This window comes from Carassius auratus, unplaced genomic scaffold (genome assembly GCF_003368295.1).
Source record: "Carassius auratus strain Wakin unplaced genomic scaffold, ASM336829v1 scaf_tig00017857, whole genome shotgun sequence".
NCBI lineage: Eukaryota > Metazoa > Chordata > Actinopteri > Cypriniformes > Cyprinidae > Carassius > Carassius auratus.
In genome coordinates, this window is record NW_020524824.1 from 1 (window position 1) to 18,372 (window position 18,372).

At 39.7% G+C, this 18,372-nt stretch overlaps 1 protein-coding gene and 1 pseudogene across 1 annotated transcript; both read right to left on the reverse strand.

Annotated features, from left to right (window-relative positions):
• Positions 1-179: 179 nt before the first annotated feature.
• Positions 180-13,728, reverse strand: LOC113075874 (hemicentin-2-like; annotated as a pseudogene).
• Positions 13,729-15,243: 1,515 nt separating this feature from the next.
• On the reverse strand, positions 15,244-18,253 carry LOC113075875 (probable G-protein coupled receptor 88). The gene has a single exon (XM_026248531.1). It carries the CDS (start codon positions 16,495-16,497, stop codon positions 15,451-15,453), a length of 1,047 nt encoding a protein of 348 aa, XP_026104316.1. The 5' UTR covers positions 16,498-18,253; the 3' UTR covers positions 15,244-15,450.
• Between the last annotated feature and the right edge of the window lie 119 nt (positions 18,254-18,372).

Consider the following 18,372-nt stretch of genomic DNA (forward strand, 5'->3'; position numbering starts at 1 on the left):
ATTTTGGCCCAATGAGTTTTACGAATCAGTCTTGCAATTGCATCTAGATACTTATTTCACCGATGTCGAAAACTTGAGTATACATTCTCCATTCATGAACCAGGTAACTACTTAGTTTAATGCAACAGGGCCATTCCCCAATTCAAACATTTTTTTACGTAACTCAAGACTGGATAGTAAACCTTTTGAGATACTTACAAAAACACCTTGACTTCTGTCTGTTTGGACTTCTTGATCGAGCCACATGTGACCTCACAACGGTAAGTTCCCTCGTCGTCCAACTCCACTAGATCAAACACAGCTGGGACTGTAAGTCATCCGTCTTAAGTCGCCTGAGGATCGGCTTATTTGAAAGATTCTTCCAGGAGAACTTGGGTTGAGGGCAACCGAAAGCCTGACATGAGAGGACCAGCCTGGAGCCTCTCTCCAACACGACCTTGTCGGTTGTAACACCACTTCTAGCAAATGAGCTTTGAGAAGTAAAAAAAGAAAAACATTTACTTGGTGCTCCAACTGAATTAGTAGTTCTTGAACTTCAGGCTTATATTATATAATATCAGCGATATTTAGGAGATAACAGACTACAACCTGATTGCGCTTTTTCTATTAAACACACCATTACAAACCCACACTGTAACTGCGCTCAACAGACCAATCTTTTGTTACCAACAATATCCACTATTCCCAGACGTTCAAGGTCTTACCTTCAACAGTTAGATTGAGAGTAGTCTCCTGACTGCCATAATCATTGAAAGCCTCACACACAAACTCTCCAGAGTCGGTCAGATTGACAGAGAGGAGGGCTATGAATGTTTCAGCCTCTTTACTAGACGCTAGCTCTATTTTTGCACCATTCACCCTCCTGCTGAGCACCACGTGTGTCACTGGGACTACGCTGGACTTGCAGGAAATGTTCACAGATTCTCCTTCCTTCAGAATGGATTGTGGACTTGCTTCAATCAGGGTATTCATAGGAGGTGCTGGCAAAAAAAATTAAAAAAACAAATTAATTGGGAACAAAGCAATGTTTTCGAAATTTGGCATTTTTTAAGTTTTTGTGGCAGTTTTGCATTTATTTATTCTCCCAGAAAGTGGGAGAGATTTAGAGTGCTACCAACAAGGCTATTATCTCTGACCAAGATTTTTAAGAATTAAATGAACCACTAACCTTGAACGACTACTGAAACGTTGGCCCTTTGGCTTCCGAAGTCATTTCTAACGTCACACTTGGTAAGTAGCAGCATCTGATAAGGACACGTTATGTACGAGGAGATCTCGATGTTTTCCCATTTCCACAGACTGGCCATCTGGTTTGAGAGCGGTCCATGTAAACGCAGGCTTTGGCTTGCCCTCGGCCTCACAGGTCAAATTTAAACTGGATCCCAGCGGGACGGCGGTCGCTCCAGATATTTTAACATTGTGCGGTGCAGCTGTGAAAGCAATGGGAAAATGAACAATCATTGGTCGTCATCTTCAGAGAGGAAGTATGATTCCCACATCCATTTAATTAAAACATAGTTTATGTGAATATATGTAAGTGTAGCTTACAGAAAACTGTCATGTGTACAGACGTCTCCTTGGTCTTCTCATCAGGTGGTATACCATCAACATTAAGTGATGCTCTGCATGTTATTGCCTTCCCATCATCCTCACTTGAAGGTGTGAATATGTAATTACTCTCAGGTTCTCCCTCATTAGTCTGAAGAACTTCACCTTCATAGAGCCACTGCACTGTGAGTAACTCCGAAGGGTGTACAGAAGACACTTCACAGCGCAGGACATTTTTCTCACCCAGTTTCAAGCTGTCATGTCCAGATATTACTGGGTTTCTTGAAAAAGCTGAAATGGATTCCAAGATTCAAATATGAGTCGACAAGAAAAAACAAGTTTAGATATTTCTTTCTTTTATGTGATTCAGTATAATGCAACAGGTCCCTTTCACCCATACAAACTATTTTTTACGTAAACTCAAGACTGGATAGTAAACCTTTTGAGATACTTACAAAACACCTTGACTTCTGTCTGTTTTGGACTTCTTGATTGAGCCACATGTGACCTCACAACGGTAAGTTCCCTCGTCGTCCAACTCCACTAGATCGAAAACCAGCTGGGACTGTAAATCATCTGTCTCAAGTCGCCTGAGAATCGGCGTATTTGAAAGATTCTTCCAGGAGAACTTGGGTTGAGGGCAACCGAAAGCCTGACATGAGAGGACCAGCCTGGAGCCTCTCTCCAACACGACTCGTCTGGTTGTAACACCACTTCTAGCAAATGAGCTGTGAGAAGTAAAAAGAAAAACATTTACTTGGTGCCTCCAACTGAATTAGCAGTTCATTGAACTTCTGGCTTATATTATATAATATCAGCGATACTCAGAGTATCTTTAGGAGATTAGAGACTACAACTGATTGCGCTTTTCTATTAAACACACCATTACAACCCACACTGTAACTGCGCTCAACAGACCAATCTTTGTACCAACAATATCCACTATTCCCAGATGTTCAAGGTCTTACCTTCAACAGTTAGATTGAGAGTAGTCTCCTGACTGCCATAATCATTGAAAGCCTCACACACAAACTCTCCAGAGTCGGTCAGATTGACAGAGAGGAGGGCTAATGATGTTTCAGCCTCTTTACTAGACGCTAGCTCTATTTTTGCACCATTCACCCTCCTGCTGAGCACCACGTGTGTCACTGGGACTACGCTGGACTTGCAGGAAATGTTCACAGATTCTCCTTCCTTCAGAATGGATTGTGGACTTGCTTCAATCAGGGTATTCATAGGAGGTGCTGCCAAAAAAATTCAAAAAACAAATTAATTGGGAACAAAGCAATGTTTCGAAATTAGGCATTAAGTTTTGTGGCAGTTTTGCATTTATTTATTCTCCCAGAAAGTGGATCTCGAGGTCCAGATTTGAGGATCCCTGAACAAGGCTATTATCTCTGACCAAGATTTTTTAAGAATTAAATGAACCACTAACCTTGAACGACTACTGAAACGTTGGCCCTTTGGCTTCCAAAGTCATTTGTAACGTCACACTGGTAAGTAGCAGCATCTGATAAGGACACGTTATGTACGAGGAGATCTCGATGTTTTCCCATTTCCACAGACTGGCCATCTGGTTTGAGAGCGGTCCATGTAAACGCAGGCTTTGGCTTGCCCTCGGCCTCACAGGTCAAATTTAAACTGGATCCCAGCGGGACGGCGGTCGCTCCAGATATTTTAACATTGTGCGGTGCAGCTGTGAAAGCAATGGGAAAATGAACAATCATTGGTCGTCATCTTCAGAGAGGAAGTATGATTCCCACATCCATTTAATTAAAACATAGTTTATGTGAATATATGTAAGTGTAGCTTACAGAAAACTGTCATGTGTACAGACGTCTCCTTGGTCTTCTCATCAGGTGGTATACCATCAACATTAAGTGATGCTCTGCATGTTATCGCCTTCCCATCATCCTCACTTGAAGGTGTGAATATGTAATTACTCTCAGGTTCTCCCTCATTAGTCTGAAGAACTTCACCTTCATAGAGCCACTGCACTGTGAGGTACTCCGAAGGGTGTACAGAAGACACTTCACAGCGCAGGACATTTTTCTCACCCAGTTTCAAGCTGTCATGTCCAGATATTACTGGGTTTCTTGAAAAAGCTGAAATGGATTCCAAGATTCAAATATGAGTCGACAAGAAAAACAAGTTTAGAAATGTCTTTTTTGTTTAAGTGATTCAGTTCAGGTCCTTCTAAAAAAATTTGCATATTGTGATAAAGTTCATTATTTTCCATAATGTAATGATAGAAATTAAACTTTCATATATTTTAGATTCATTGCACACCAACTGAAATATTTCAGGTCTTTTATTGTTTTAATACTGATGGTTTTGGCATACAGCTCATGAAAACCCAAAATGCCTCTCTCAAAAAATTAGCATATTTCATCCGACCAATAAAAGAAAAGTATTTTTAATACAAAAAAAGTCAACCTTCAAATAATTATCTTCAGTTATGCACTCAATACTTGGTCGGGAATCCGTTTGCAGAAATGACTGCTTCAATGCGGCGTGGCATGGAGGCAATCAGCCTGTGGCACTGCTGAGGTGTTATGGAGGCCCAGGATGCTTCGATAGCGGCCTTAAGCTCATCCAGAGTGTTGGGTCTTGCGTCTCTCAACTTTCTCTTCACAATATCCCACAGATTCTCTATGGGGTTCAGGTCAGGAGAGTTGGCAGGCCAATTGAGCACAGTAATACCATGGTCAGTAAACCCTTTACCAGTGGTTTTGGCACTGTGAGCAGGTGCCAGGTCGTGCTGAAAAACAAAATCTTCATCTCCATAAAGCTTTTCAGCAGATGGAATCATGAAGTGCTCCAAAATCTCCTGATAGCTAGCTGCATTGACCCTGCCCTTGATAAAACACAGTGGACCAACACCAGCAGCTGACATGGCACCCCAGACCATCACTGACTCTGGGTACTTGACACTGGACTTCAGGCATTTTGGCATTTCCTTCTCCCCAGTCTTCCTCCAGACTCTGGCACCTTGATTTCGGAATGACATGCAAAATTTGCTTTCATCCGAAAAAAGTACTTTGGACCACTGAGCAACAGTCCAGTGCTGCTTCTCTGTAGCCCATTTCCTGCACACACCTGTGCACGGTGGCTCTGGATGTTTCTACTCCAGACTCAGTCCACTGCTTCCGCAGGTTCCCCAAGGTCTGGAATCGGTCCTTCTCCACAATCTTCCTCAGGGTCCGGACACCTCTTCTCGTTGTGTAGCGTTTTTTTGCCACACTTTTTCCTTACCACAGACTTCCCACTGAGGTGCCTTGATACAGCACTCTGGGAACAGCCTATTCGTTCAGAAATGTCTTTCTGTGTCTTACCCTCTCGCTTGAGGGTGTCAATGATGGCCTTCTGGTCGGCAGTCTTACCCATGATTGCGGTTTTGAGTAATGAACCAGGCTGGCAGTTTTTAAAAGCCTCAGGAATCTTTTGCAGGTGTTTAGAGTTAATTAGTTGATTCAGATGATTAGGTTAATAGCTCGTTTAGAGAACCTTTTCATGAAATGCTAATTTTTTGAGATAGGAATTTTGGGTTTTCATGAGCTGTATGCCAAAACCATCAGTATTAAAACAATAAAAGACCTGAAATATTTCAGTTGGTGTGCAATGAATCTAAAATATATGAAAGTTTAATTTTTATCATTACATTATGGAAAATAATGAACTTTATCACAATATGCTAATTTTTTGAGAAGGACCTGTATAATGCAACAGGTCCCTTTCACCCATACAAACAATTTTTTACGTAAACTCAAGACTGGATAGTAAACCTTTTGAGATACTTACAAAACACCTTGACTTCTGTCTGTTTGGACTTCTTGATTGAGCCACATGTGACCTCACAAAGGTAAGTTCCCTCGTCTTCCAACTCCACTAGATCAAAAACCAGCTGGGACTGTAAGTCATCTGTCTCAAGTCGCCTGAGGATCGGCGTATTTGAAAGATTCTTCCAGGAGAACTTGGGTTGAGGGCAACCGAAAGCCTGACATGTGAGGACCAGCCTGGAGCCTCTCTCCAACACGACCTCGTCTGGTTGTAACACCACTTCTAGCAAATGAGCTGTGAGAAGTAAAAAGAAAAACATTTACTTGGTGCCTCCAACTGAATTAGTAGTTCATTGAACTTCTGGCTTATATTATATAATATCAGCGATACTCAGAGTATCTTTAGGAGATTAGAGACTACAACTGATTGCGCTTTTCTATTAAACACACCATTACAACCCACACTGTAACTGCGCTCAACAGACCAATCTTTGTACCAACAATATCCACTATTCCCAGATGTTCAAGGTCTTACCTTCAACAGTTAGATTGAGAGTAGTCTCCTGACTGCCATAATCATTGAAAGCCTCACACACAAACTCTCCAGAGTCGGTCAGATTGACAGAGAGGAGGGCTAATGATGTTTCAGCCTCTTTACTAGACGCTAGCTCTATTTTTGCACCATTCACCCTCCTGCTGAGCACCACGTGTGTCACTGGGACTACGCTGGACTTGCAGGAAATGTTCACAGATTCTCCTTCCTTCAGAATGGATTGTGGACTTGCTTCAATCAGGGTATTCATAGGAGGTGCTGCCAAAAAAATTCAAAAAACAAATTAATTGGGAACAAAGCAATGTTTCGAAATTAGGCATTAAGTTTTGTGGCAGTTTTGCATTTATTTATTCTCCCAGAAAGTGGATCTCGAGGTCCAGATTTGAGGATCCCTGAACAAGGCTATTATCTCTGACCAAGATTTTTTAAGAATTAAATGAACCACTAACCTTGAACGACTACTGAAACATTGGCCCTTTGGCTTCCGAAGTCATTTGTAACGTCACACTGGTAAGTAGCAGCATCTGATAAGGACACGTTATGTACGAGGAGATCTCGATGTTTTCCCATTTCCACAGACTGGCCATCTGGTTTGAGAGCGGTCCATGTAAACGCAGGCTTTGGCTTGCCCTCGGCCTCACAGGTCAAATTTAAACTGGATCCCAGCGGGACGGCGGTCGCTCCAGATATTTTAACATTGTGCGGTGCAGCTGTGAAAGCAATGGGAAAACGAACGATCATTGGTCGTCATCTTCAGAGAGGAAGTATGATTCCCACATCCATTTAATTAAAACATAGTTTATGTGAATATATGTAAGTGTAGCTTACAGAAAACTGTCATGTGTACAGACGTCTCCTTGGTCTTCTCATCAGGTGGTATACCATCAACATTAAGTGATGCTCTGCATGTTATCGCCTTCCCATCATCCTCACTTGAAGGTGTGAATATGTAATTACTCTCAGGTTCTCCCTCATTAGTCTGAAGAACTTCACCTTCATAGAGCCACTGCACTGTGAGGTACTCCGAAGGGTGTACAGAAGACACTTCACAGCGCAGGACATTTTTCTCACCCAGTTTCAAGCTGTCATGTCCAGATATTACTGGGTTTCTTGAAAAAGCTGAAATGGATTCCAAGATTCAAATATGAGTCGAAAAGAAAAAACAAGTTTAGAAATTTCTTTTTTGTTTAAGTGATTCAGTTCAGGTCCTTCTCAAAAAATTTGCATATTGTGATAAAGTTCATTATTTTCCATAATGTAATGATAGAAATTAAACTTTCATATATTTTAGATTCATTGCACACCAACTGAAATATTTCAGGTCTTTTATTGTTTTAATACTGATGATTTTGGCATACAGCTCATGAAAACCCAAAATGCCTGTCTCAAAAAATTAGCATATTTCATCCGACCAATAAAAGAAAAGTGTTTTTAATACAAAAAAAGTCAACCTTCAAATAATTATCTTCAGTTATGCACTCAATACTTGGTCGGGAATCCGTTTGCAGAAATGACTGCTTCAATACGGCGTGGCATGGAGGCAATCAGACTGTGGCACTTCTGAGGTGTTATGGAGGCCCAGGATGCTTCGATAGCGGCCTTAAGCTCATCCAGAGTGTTGGGTCTTGCGTCTCTCAACTTTCTCTTCACAATATCCCACAGATTCTCTATGGGGTTCAGGTCAGGAGAGTTGGCAGGCCAATTGAGCACAGTAATACCATGGTCAGTAAACCCTTTACCAGTGGTTTTGGCACTGTGAGCAGGTGCCAGGTCGTGCTGAAAAACGAAATCTTCATCTCCATAAAGCTTTTCAGCAGATGGAATCATGAAGTGCTCCAAAATCTCCTGATAGCTAGCTGCATTGACCCTGCCCTTGATAAAACACAGTGGACCAACACCAGCAGCTGACATGGCACCCCAGACCATCACTGACTGTGGGTACTTGACACTGGACTTCAGGCATTTTGGCATTTCCTTCTCCCCAGTCTTCCTCCAGACTCTGGCACCTTGATTTCGGAATGACATGCTAAATTTACTTTCATCCGAAAAAAGTACTTTGGACCACTGAGCAACCGTCCAGTGCTGCTTCTCTGTAGCCCATTTCCTGCACACACCTGTGCACGGTGGCTCTGGATGTTTATACTCCAGACTCAGTCCACTGCTTCCGCAGGTTCCTCAAGGTCTGGAATCGGTCCTTCTCCACAATCTTCCTCAGGGTCCGGACACCTCTTCTCGTTGTGTAGCGTTTTTTGCCACACTTTATCCTTCCCACAGACTTCCCACTGAGGTGCCTTGATACAGCACTCTGGGAACAGCCTATTCGTTCAGAAATGTCTTTCTGTGTCTTACCCTCTCGCTTGAGGGTGTCAATGATGGCCTTCTGGACAGCAGTCAGGTCGGCAGTCTTACCCATGATTGCGGTTTTGAGTAATGAACCAGGCTGGGAGTTTTTAAAAGCCTCAGGAATCTTTTGCAGGTGTTTAGAGTTAATTAGTTGATTCAGATGATTAGGTTAATAGCTCGTTTAGAGAACCTTTTCATGAAATGCTAATTTTTTGAGATAGGAATTTTGGGTTTTCATGAGCTGTATGCCAAAACCATCAGTATTAAAACAATAAAAGACCTGAAATATTTCAGTTGGTGTGCAATGAATCTAAAATATATGAAAGTTTAATTTTTATCATTACATCATGGAAAATAATGAACTTTATCACAATATGCTAATTTTTTGAGAAGGACCTGTATAATGCAACAGGTCCCTTTCACCCATACAAACAATTTTTTACGTAAACTCAAGACTGGATAGTAAACCTTTTGAGATACTTACAAAACACCTTGACTTCTGTCTGTTTGGACTTCTTGATTGAGCCACATGTGACCTCACAAAGGTAAGTTCCCTCGTCTTCCAACTCCACTAGATCAAAAACCAGCTGGGACTGTAAATCATCTGTCTCAAGTCGCCTGAGGATCGGCGTATTTGAAAGATTCTTCCAGGAGAACTTGGGTTGAGGGCAACCGAAAGCCTGACATGAGAGGACCAGCCTGGAGCCTCTCTCCAACACGACCTTGTCTGGTTGTAACACCACTTCTAGCAAATGAGCTTTGAGAAGTAAAAAGAAAAACATTTACTTGGTGCCTCCAACTGAATTAGCAGTTCATTGAACTTCAGGCTTATATTATATAATATCAGCGATACTCAGAGTATCTTTAGGAGATAACAGACTACAACTGATTGCGCTTTTCTATTAAACACACCATTACAACCCACACTGTAACTGCGCTCAACAGACCAATCTTTGTACCAACAACATCCACTATTCCCAGACGTTCAAGGTCTTACCTTCAACAGTTAGATTGAGAGTAGTCTCCTGACTGCCATAATCATTGAAAGCCTCACACACGAACTCTCCAGAGTCGGTCAGATTGACAGAGAGGAGGGCTAATGATGTTTCAGCCTCTTTACTAGACGCTAGCTCTATTTTTGCACCATTCACCCTCCTGCTGAGCACCACGTGTGTCACTGGGACTACGCTGGACTTGCAGGAAATGTTCACAGATTCTCCTTCCTTCAGAATGGATTGTGGACTTGCTTCAATCAGGGTATTCATAGGAGGTGCTGCCAAAAAAATTCAAAAAACAAATTAATTGGGAACAAAGCAATGTTTCGAAATTAGGCATTAAGTTTTGTGGCAGTTTTGCATTTATTTATTCTCCCAGAAAGTGGATCTCGAGGTCCAGATTTGAGGATCCCTGAACAAGGCTATTATCTCTGACCAAGATTTTTAAAGAATTAAATGAACCACTAACCTTGAACGACTACTGAAACATTGGCCCTTTGGCTTCCAAAGTCATTTGTAACGTCACACTGGTAAGTAGCAGCATCTGATAGGGACACGTTATGTACGAGGAGATCTCGATGTTTTCCCATTTCCACAGACTGGCCATCTGGTTTAAAAGCCGTCCATGTAAACGCAGGCTTTGGCTTGCCCTCGGCCTCACAGGTCAAATTTAAACTGGATCCCAGCGGGACGGCGGTCGCTCCAGATATTTTAACATTGTGCGGTGCAGCTGTGAAAGCAATGGGAAAATGAACAATCATTGGTCGTCATCTTCAGAGAGGAAGTATGATTCCCACATCCATTTAATTAAAACATAGTTTATGTAAATATATTTAAGTGTAGCTTACAGAAAACTGTCATGTGTACAGACGTCTCCTTGGTCTTCTCATCAGGTGGTATACCATCAACATTAAGTGATGCTCTGCATGTTATTGCCTTCCCATCATCCTCACTTGAAGGTGTGAATATGTAATTACTCTCAGGTTCTCCCTCATTAGTCTGAAGAACTTCACCTTCATAGAGCCACTGCACTGTGAGTAACTCCGAAGGGTGTACAGAAGACACTTCACAGCGCAGGACATTTTTCTCACCCAGTTTCAAGCTGTCATGTCCAGATATTACTGGGTTTCTTGAAAAAGCTGAAATGGATTCCAAGATTCAAATATGAGTCGACAAGAAAAAACAAGTTTAGATATTTCTTTCTTTTATGTGATTCAGTATAATGCAACAGGTCCCTTTCACCCATACAAACTATTTTTTACGTAACTCAAGACTGGATAGTAAACCTTTTGAGATACTTACAAAACACCTTGACTTCTGTCTGTTTGGACTTCTTGATTGAGCCACATGTGACCTCACAAAGGTAAGTTCCCTCGTCGTCCAACTCCACTAGATCAAAAACCAGCTGGGACTGTAAATCATCTGTCTCAAGTCGCCTGAGGATCGGCGTATTTGAAAGATTCTTCCAGGAGAACTTGGGTTGAGGGCAACCGAAAGCCTGACATGAGAGGACCAGCCTGGAGCCTCTCTCCAACACGACCTCGTCCGGTTGTAACACCACTTCTAGCAAATGAGCTGTGAGAAGTAAAAAGAAAAACATTTACTTGGTGCCTCCAACTGAATTTGAAGTTCATTGAACTTCTGGCTTATATTATATAATATCAGCGATACTCAGAGTATCTTTAGGAGATAACAGACTACAACTGATTGCGCTTTTCTATTAAACACACCATTACAACCCACACTGTAACTGCGCTCAACAGACCAATCTTTGTACCAACAACATCCACTATTCCCAGACGTTCAAGGTCTTACCTTCAACAGTTAGATTGAGAGTAGTCTCCTGACTGCCATAATCATTGAAAGCCTCACACACAAACTCTCCAGAGTCGGTCAGATTGACAGAGAGGAGGGCTAATGATGTTTCAGCCTCTTTACTAGACGCTAGCTCTATTTTTGCACCATTCACCCTCCTGCTGAGCACCACGTGTGTCACTGGGACTACGCTGGACTTGCAGGAAATGTTCACAGATTCTCCTTCCTTCAGAATGGATTGTGGACTTGCTTCAATCAGGGTATTCATAGGAGGTGCTGCCAAAAAAATTCAAAAAACAAATTAATTGGGAACAAAGCAATGTTTCGAAATTAGGCATTAAGTTTTGTGGCAGTTTTGCATTTATTTATTCTCCCAGAAACTGGGAGAGATTTAGAGGGCTACCAACAAGGCTATTATCTCTGACCAAGATATTTAAAGAATTAAATGAACCACTAACCTTGAACGACTACTGAAACATTGGCCCTTTGGCTTCCAAAGTCATTTGTAACGTCACACTGGTAAGTAGCAGCATCTGATAAGGACACGTTATGTACGAGGAGATCTCGATGTTTTCCCATTTCCACAGACTGGCCATCTGGTTTGAGAGCGGTCCATGTAAACGCAGGCTTTGGCTTGCCCTCGGCCTCACAGGTCAAATTTAAACTGGATCCCAGCGGGACGGCGGTCGCTCCAGATATTTTAACATTGTGCGGTGCAGCTGTGAAAGCAATGGGAAAATGAACAATCATTGGTCGTCATCTTCAGAGAGGAAGTATGATTCCCACATCCATTTAATTAAAACATAGTTTATGTGAATATATGTAAGTGTAGCTTACAGAAAACTGTCATGTGTACAGACGTCTCCTTGGTCTTCTCATCAGGTGGTATACCATCAACATTAAGTGATGCTCTGCATGTTATTGCCTTCCCATCATCCTCACTTGAAGGTGTGAATATGTAATTACTCTCAGGTTCTCCCTCATCAGTCTGAAGAACTTCACCTTCATAGAGCCACTGCACTGTGAGGTACTCCGAAGGGTGTACAGAAGACACTTCACAGCGCAGGACATTTTCTCACCCAGTTTCAAGCTGTCATGTCCAGATATTAATGGGTTTCTTGAAAAAGCTGAAATGAAATTCGACAAGAAAAAACATGTTTAGATATTTCTTTTTTTTACGTGATTCATATGTAGCATTTAAAATAAATAAATAAAAGAGACCGGGGCCAGATGTCACATATTTCAATAGAAACCTAAGGTCTTAATACACAAATTAGCCAAAACAATGGTTACCTTTTGGTTTGCTTTCACATGAATGATTTCAGTCTTAATTGCTTTAAATCCCTAAGTAAACCATTGTTAAACATACCTTCAGAAATATTTACTAAAAAAGTGTGACAACTTACCCCGGTCTTCACCAACAGTGCATTATGAAGCAAGCTGAAGTTTATTAAAATTGAAAAAGGAACTCACAATAAACTTGAATCTTTGCTGTCGCCTGTTTTGTCTCCTTTTCACAGGTTGCTTTGCACACTAAGGTGATTTCGTGATCCTTTGTCACATTGTCAAAGACCAGCACAGATTCTCTGTCCTGTGTTTTAATAGTAGCATATTTCGGTTTGTCTTCTAATGACTTCCAAACAAACTTCACCTTCCCGGGGCAAGATGACATGCTGCATCTTAACTCTCTCCTGTCACCCAGTTTGAACAGAACTTTGCGGGGCAGGTCCAGTACATGGGAAACAACTGTTTAAGAGAACATTGCACATTAGTTCATCATGAACTCATCAGTAAATCTTAGTTTTAAAATGATGGTTTAAAATAATTTGGCAGTTTTGAGTAATATGCAATTAAATAGCAGTGTTATATATATATATATATATATATATATATATATATTTTATAGAGAATTTAGTTTTAAATGCTCACAATATTCAAATAGTAAAAAAAATATTGGATCATTAACTAAAAATGCACATTCATGAAGCAACTTACTAAAGAGGAAACATCAAAATACACAATTATGTAAATACAAAAATATCAAATAAGTTGCATATGCGGTTATATGGGAGTCTTGTGCTGTCAAATCAATTTTCAGAAAAAGGAGGGAGATCAATAAAAATGGCAAAACTATTTTATGATTAAAAAAATTACATAATTATATTAAAAATTACAATTCAATAAAAACAAAATACTAATAAAGATTTGTCACAAGAATATTATATTCAAGTCTTTGCTATTTTAGCATCGAGATACTGTAGTTTATATCATTTTTATTAATGCTTTATTTAAAGTTTTAGTAATTGTGTTGTGCTTTTGTAAAATTTTGTAGTTTTTATTTAAATGTCTATTTAGGTTTCATTTTTTTCTGGTTATTTTAGTTCAATTAAACTAAAACTGTTGCTTTGGTACTTAGCTAATATATATATATATATATATATATATATATATATATATATATAAATTTGCAGTGCCTGAGAAAAGAGCAGATGGTAAGACTCTAAAATATGTTAAAATATTCAGGTTACTCTGCATGCGTAGTTTAAATCCTGACATTTACAAGAAAGCCTAAAATAAATGTCTAAACTTACCTGCAACTGGTAGAAGCAAAGACAGCAGTAAAGCTGAATTCATGTTGTCCACTTTTGGTGTTATTCTGCTCCAAGAGAATAAAACTGAGTTAATGTGCTTTCTTTCATTCCTAGTCCTAATTTATAGGCGAAGGGGAGGGATCATAATCCACCTCCTCAGTACTTAATATAAGCCAAAGAGGAATTCCCCATTTAATGTTTTGTGTTCTCCTTCCCTCCACAGGCTCCCTCTGCTGTCCCGAAGGGGTTTCTTCTCAATTACAGGAAATTACTTTGTGTATTTTTTGAAGATAATATTTCCATTATGATCTGCCAGTGATTGACTGCATATAACAAATAGATTCCCAGAAACGATTAATCTACAAGAAGCAGCTCAAATCATGAAGGTAGAGGCTGTGGTAATTTATTTATTTTAATTACTTCTTATAAATTAGCCATTTAAATATATTGAAAGATTTATCAAGTTAAAATGGGCAATTAAAAAATATTTGCATATGTTATTCAAATGATTAAATTATTGCATTTTGTTTTTATACCAAATTAAGTTTTATAATGCTGTTTTCCACTTATTGCATTTCTCCATGAATTAGTTTAATCATTCGGATTGTTTGCACAGATGCTTCCTCAGGTTTTTAACATTTAAGCCCAAGCATTATGTAAGCGAGAGTTTAAGAGTGGATATTGACCGGATATAACTTTTTATCACTGTCAGTGTTTCTTCATTGAACTTTACTGCATCACAGATGTTTTTACACTGATTCAAATATATAATATTGTGACTGCTTGATGAAAAGAAAACAACAAAACATATTAGATGGTGCTGAAAATCTCACCAGTATGCTTTGTATATATTAAATATATATATATATTTTAAAAAAAGTTACACAATAGACATTTAAAATGTTACTAATATTATTAATACTTTTACTAAAAACAAAAGTATTAAATCATATATTATATTAATGGTGTAAAAATATATGAAATGTATTATTAATTAATTTAGATTTTAAACACCCTTTTAAAATAAAATGCACTATTAAATGTTAAGCATTTTACATAATCAAAATATGACAGTAATTGACATTTTAAAGCTTGAAATATAGTAGTTAAATAAAATAAAAAAGATAATATATTAATATTATTAATACACTGTAAATATCCTATTGACCTATTGATATAATTGACTTTTTAAACAAGCTGTTAACAAATGCACTATTAAATAAAATAAATCATTGTATATAATAACAATAATATAAATAATGAATATTAATTCAAAAATATAAATAATATTATTGACAGTAAATGTGCTCTTAAAATACACGATTAAATAAGCATTTTATATAATATGAATGTACTTTATTACAAAATTACACAATGTAATTTTAAAATAAAAATATTTGCCTATAATTGACATTTTAGACAAGTTAAAACATGCTGCTAAATAAAAAATAAGTATTTTATAGTAATATTAAAAACACTGAATATTAATTCAAATATAATTATTTGATTATTATAATATTTTTGAAACTCTTTAAAAGAACACTTAATTTGATACAAAACCTATATATATATATATATATATATATATATATATATAAAGAGACACAAGTTGAGATTTTTCTGATTTATTTGAACATTCATAGCCTTCACAGTTGTGCAAAAAAACACTTCACACTTCAACTTTCACAAAAAAATATTTCAAAAACTGTACAAAACACATGCAGCTCATCGTTACTGAAAAATCACCAGCAGAAAGTAGAAGCATTTTGGACGGGCACGAGCGAAATTTAGCCACGGTATGAGTCGTAAGGGTTCGCAGGTCTAGCTCAGTTCATCTCACCCAGAAATGCCCTGCGGCTGTTTTGTCTCGGGAAGATGTGAGAAATAGTATTGATGGTGATGGGCTCGACTCCAACCGTGGATCCCCGCAAGAAGTCCCCTCTCATCACAGACCTGAAGGACTTCCGAAACTCCTCGTTCTTCCAGGTGTACAAGAAAGGATTGGACACGAAAATAGTGCAGAACACAATCCACGCTGACGTCCAAAGCACCACGGACACCGGGGCAAAGAGTCCTGCCACGAGAACCCAAAAAATCGGCTCGGTCGTAAGAATAAAAATAAAGCAGACTGCGAGAACGTAAAAACCGAGTCGCTTGTCCTTTCTGGGGAACGAATAAGGAAGGTTGTTCACGATTTGGAAATTCAAAATACTGACTCTTTTCACACTCGTTTGCACTCGGCGGAAGATTTTAAAGTAGCAGTATACCACCACCAAAGTCTGTCCGATGATAGTAAACGCAAGTGTACCAGCAGCGAACCGACTGGACAAAACAGACACCGATGTTCCCTTGACGAACGACGCGTCGGCGGCGTCCCGGCACCTCTCGGGGGGGTACCGAAAGGACGTGATCCACGGGAACAAGGAGCCCAAGGAGATGAGCCACGATCCTGCAATCATCCATTCGGTGTTTCTCTTCTGATAAAGGCTTTGATACACAGCAGGGGTTTTGGTGATCAAAACATACCTGTTGACTGCAATAAGCGAGTGGGAGAGCAGCGACACGGTGATTCCCAAAAACAGCAGCGCTTCTTTGAACGCCTGGTAGCCAATCACCAAAAATGTCCCAGTGGAGGTGGCCACTGCTTCGTGGGGCATCCAGAAAGCACAGACCAGCAGATCCGCCACGCAGCCGCTCACGATAAACGCATTACTGGCTGTGCGGAGCTTCTTGAACGTCACCACCAAATAGATAACCAGGAGGTTGAGGACGCTTCCCACAACGCACATGAAGGAGTAGACGGTGGCGAGGGAGATGCGCGAGCCGCGTCCCAGAGCGCACGCAGACAGCGGCACATCTGTGTCGTTCGGCATGATGGGAGATGTGCGGATAATGGCATCTCATCTTATCCCATCTCACATTGTGTGAGGAACGTGTGCATGAGAGAGCGCAGCTCCCTTTAGTGAAGCTGCGGTGGAGAACCCTGGTTTATATGTGTGTGCACATGCACGTGTATGTGTGTGTGTGTGTGTGTGTGAGAATACGAGAGGCTTGAGATCAACAGGAGCCCACGCTGCATTCTCACGTGTTGTTCATTATTCTCAGGCAGCGCAATCACCATGAAGGCAAGTAATTATTCATAATGGATTGAGCCTGTGATAATCAATGGAGCATCATATAATGGGCTTCCCATTGAGAACCATCAGGAACAAGAGGAAGAGAATCGGGATCCGAATTTACTCAGTGTGACTCTGCTATTGATTTGAGCTTTAATATTATCAGTTTGCTTAAAAGAACTGAACGTGGTTTCAAACCGATAGGACTTTCATTCTTCTGTGCAATTCAAAGGAGATGTTTTGCAGAATGTTCACGCTGCTCTGTTTCATAAAATGAAAGCTGTACAGCTGAGTGAGAAAAATATTAAACCGGACATGACAATTATTAATAACCTATGATACCAACTCGGTTTGATTTATAATTGCTTTTTGTACACCGAAAAAGAACCAGAAGAAAAAGACGCTGTATCATTTCGATTCACTAAACATAATCGTAAAAAAAAGCTGTGCTTTTGATTCGTTAAAAATAATCAGATAATCAAGTCATGCGACTCATTAGTCAAGAATCGGACTACGCTGATCAACGCGATCAGAATGTTTCTGATTTCACAAAAATAATTAGCTCGCAGTAATTTGTTCAAGAATCGGACTACAACCGGTCATGCAGTGCATTTTTGATTAACTAAAAATAACTGAGTTTTGAACGGAATTGAACAACACTAGTCACGGACTGCGGACACTGATCGCATTCCATGTTTTTCATTCATTAAATTCAGGAATCAAACTACTCTAATTGTGTTTTATGTTTTGAGACACCAAAAACATCATAAAAGTCATTTGTTCGTGTAAACTACGGTATTCGGGCTAGACTGAGTGCATAATAATGCTGGAAACACGGTCGCATTGGCGGAAGTTAGCACTTTCGAGCTTTATCGTTCTTAAAAAGTGCAGCACGTATATCTTCTTAATCTGTTTCTCAAGTGCTCCAATCAAGTACAGTATAGACAGAGCAACCATCTTTTGTCAAGATACTTGAGCACTATTATTATAACAAGTGTAGTGGCCTTGAAACCTGCTATTTGCTTTGAGTGGATTATCGAGTTAAATGTGCATTCAAAGACAGACATTATACCATCATCATAAGCTGAATGAAAGGGCTTCGGGAAAACTCGAGGCCACGGTTTCAATTAACTATATTACACCTACGACAGCGATAGTGTTCAAGTACAGTAACTGAACTAAAAGCCAATTACATCTCTTAAGATTGAGTGACTTCTTTAGAAGAACATTCTGGGCCTACAAAACCGTTTCAAGAAAATGGGTAGAAGAGAAAATTCACGACACGGATACAAGCATCTAGTTGTGAAGAAAATTAGAGTGACATTTTGAAATACTAAGCGAATTCGTGTCTGTGAACAGTCACTCGACTAGCAGCCATTTTCACAGCTGTCTCCAAACGCCCACGGCCCAACGCCTCCTGCCAGATAGACTCAAAATGAGACTTCAGTTCATAAATGTGTGGCCATTTTCGCAGTTCACACTTTGTTGGTTGTCAGGGAGAGAGTATAGCTGGCACTTAATTTACTTTTGTGGAGCCGTTAAGAAAAAGGGTATTTTTAACAACCAAAACAGCACTTAATTGCCTATTGCAGACTAATTAGAAATCTGCACTTGAGAGAAATTACGAAAGAA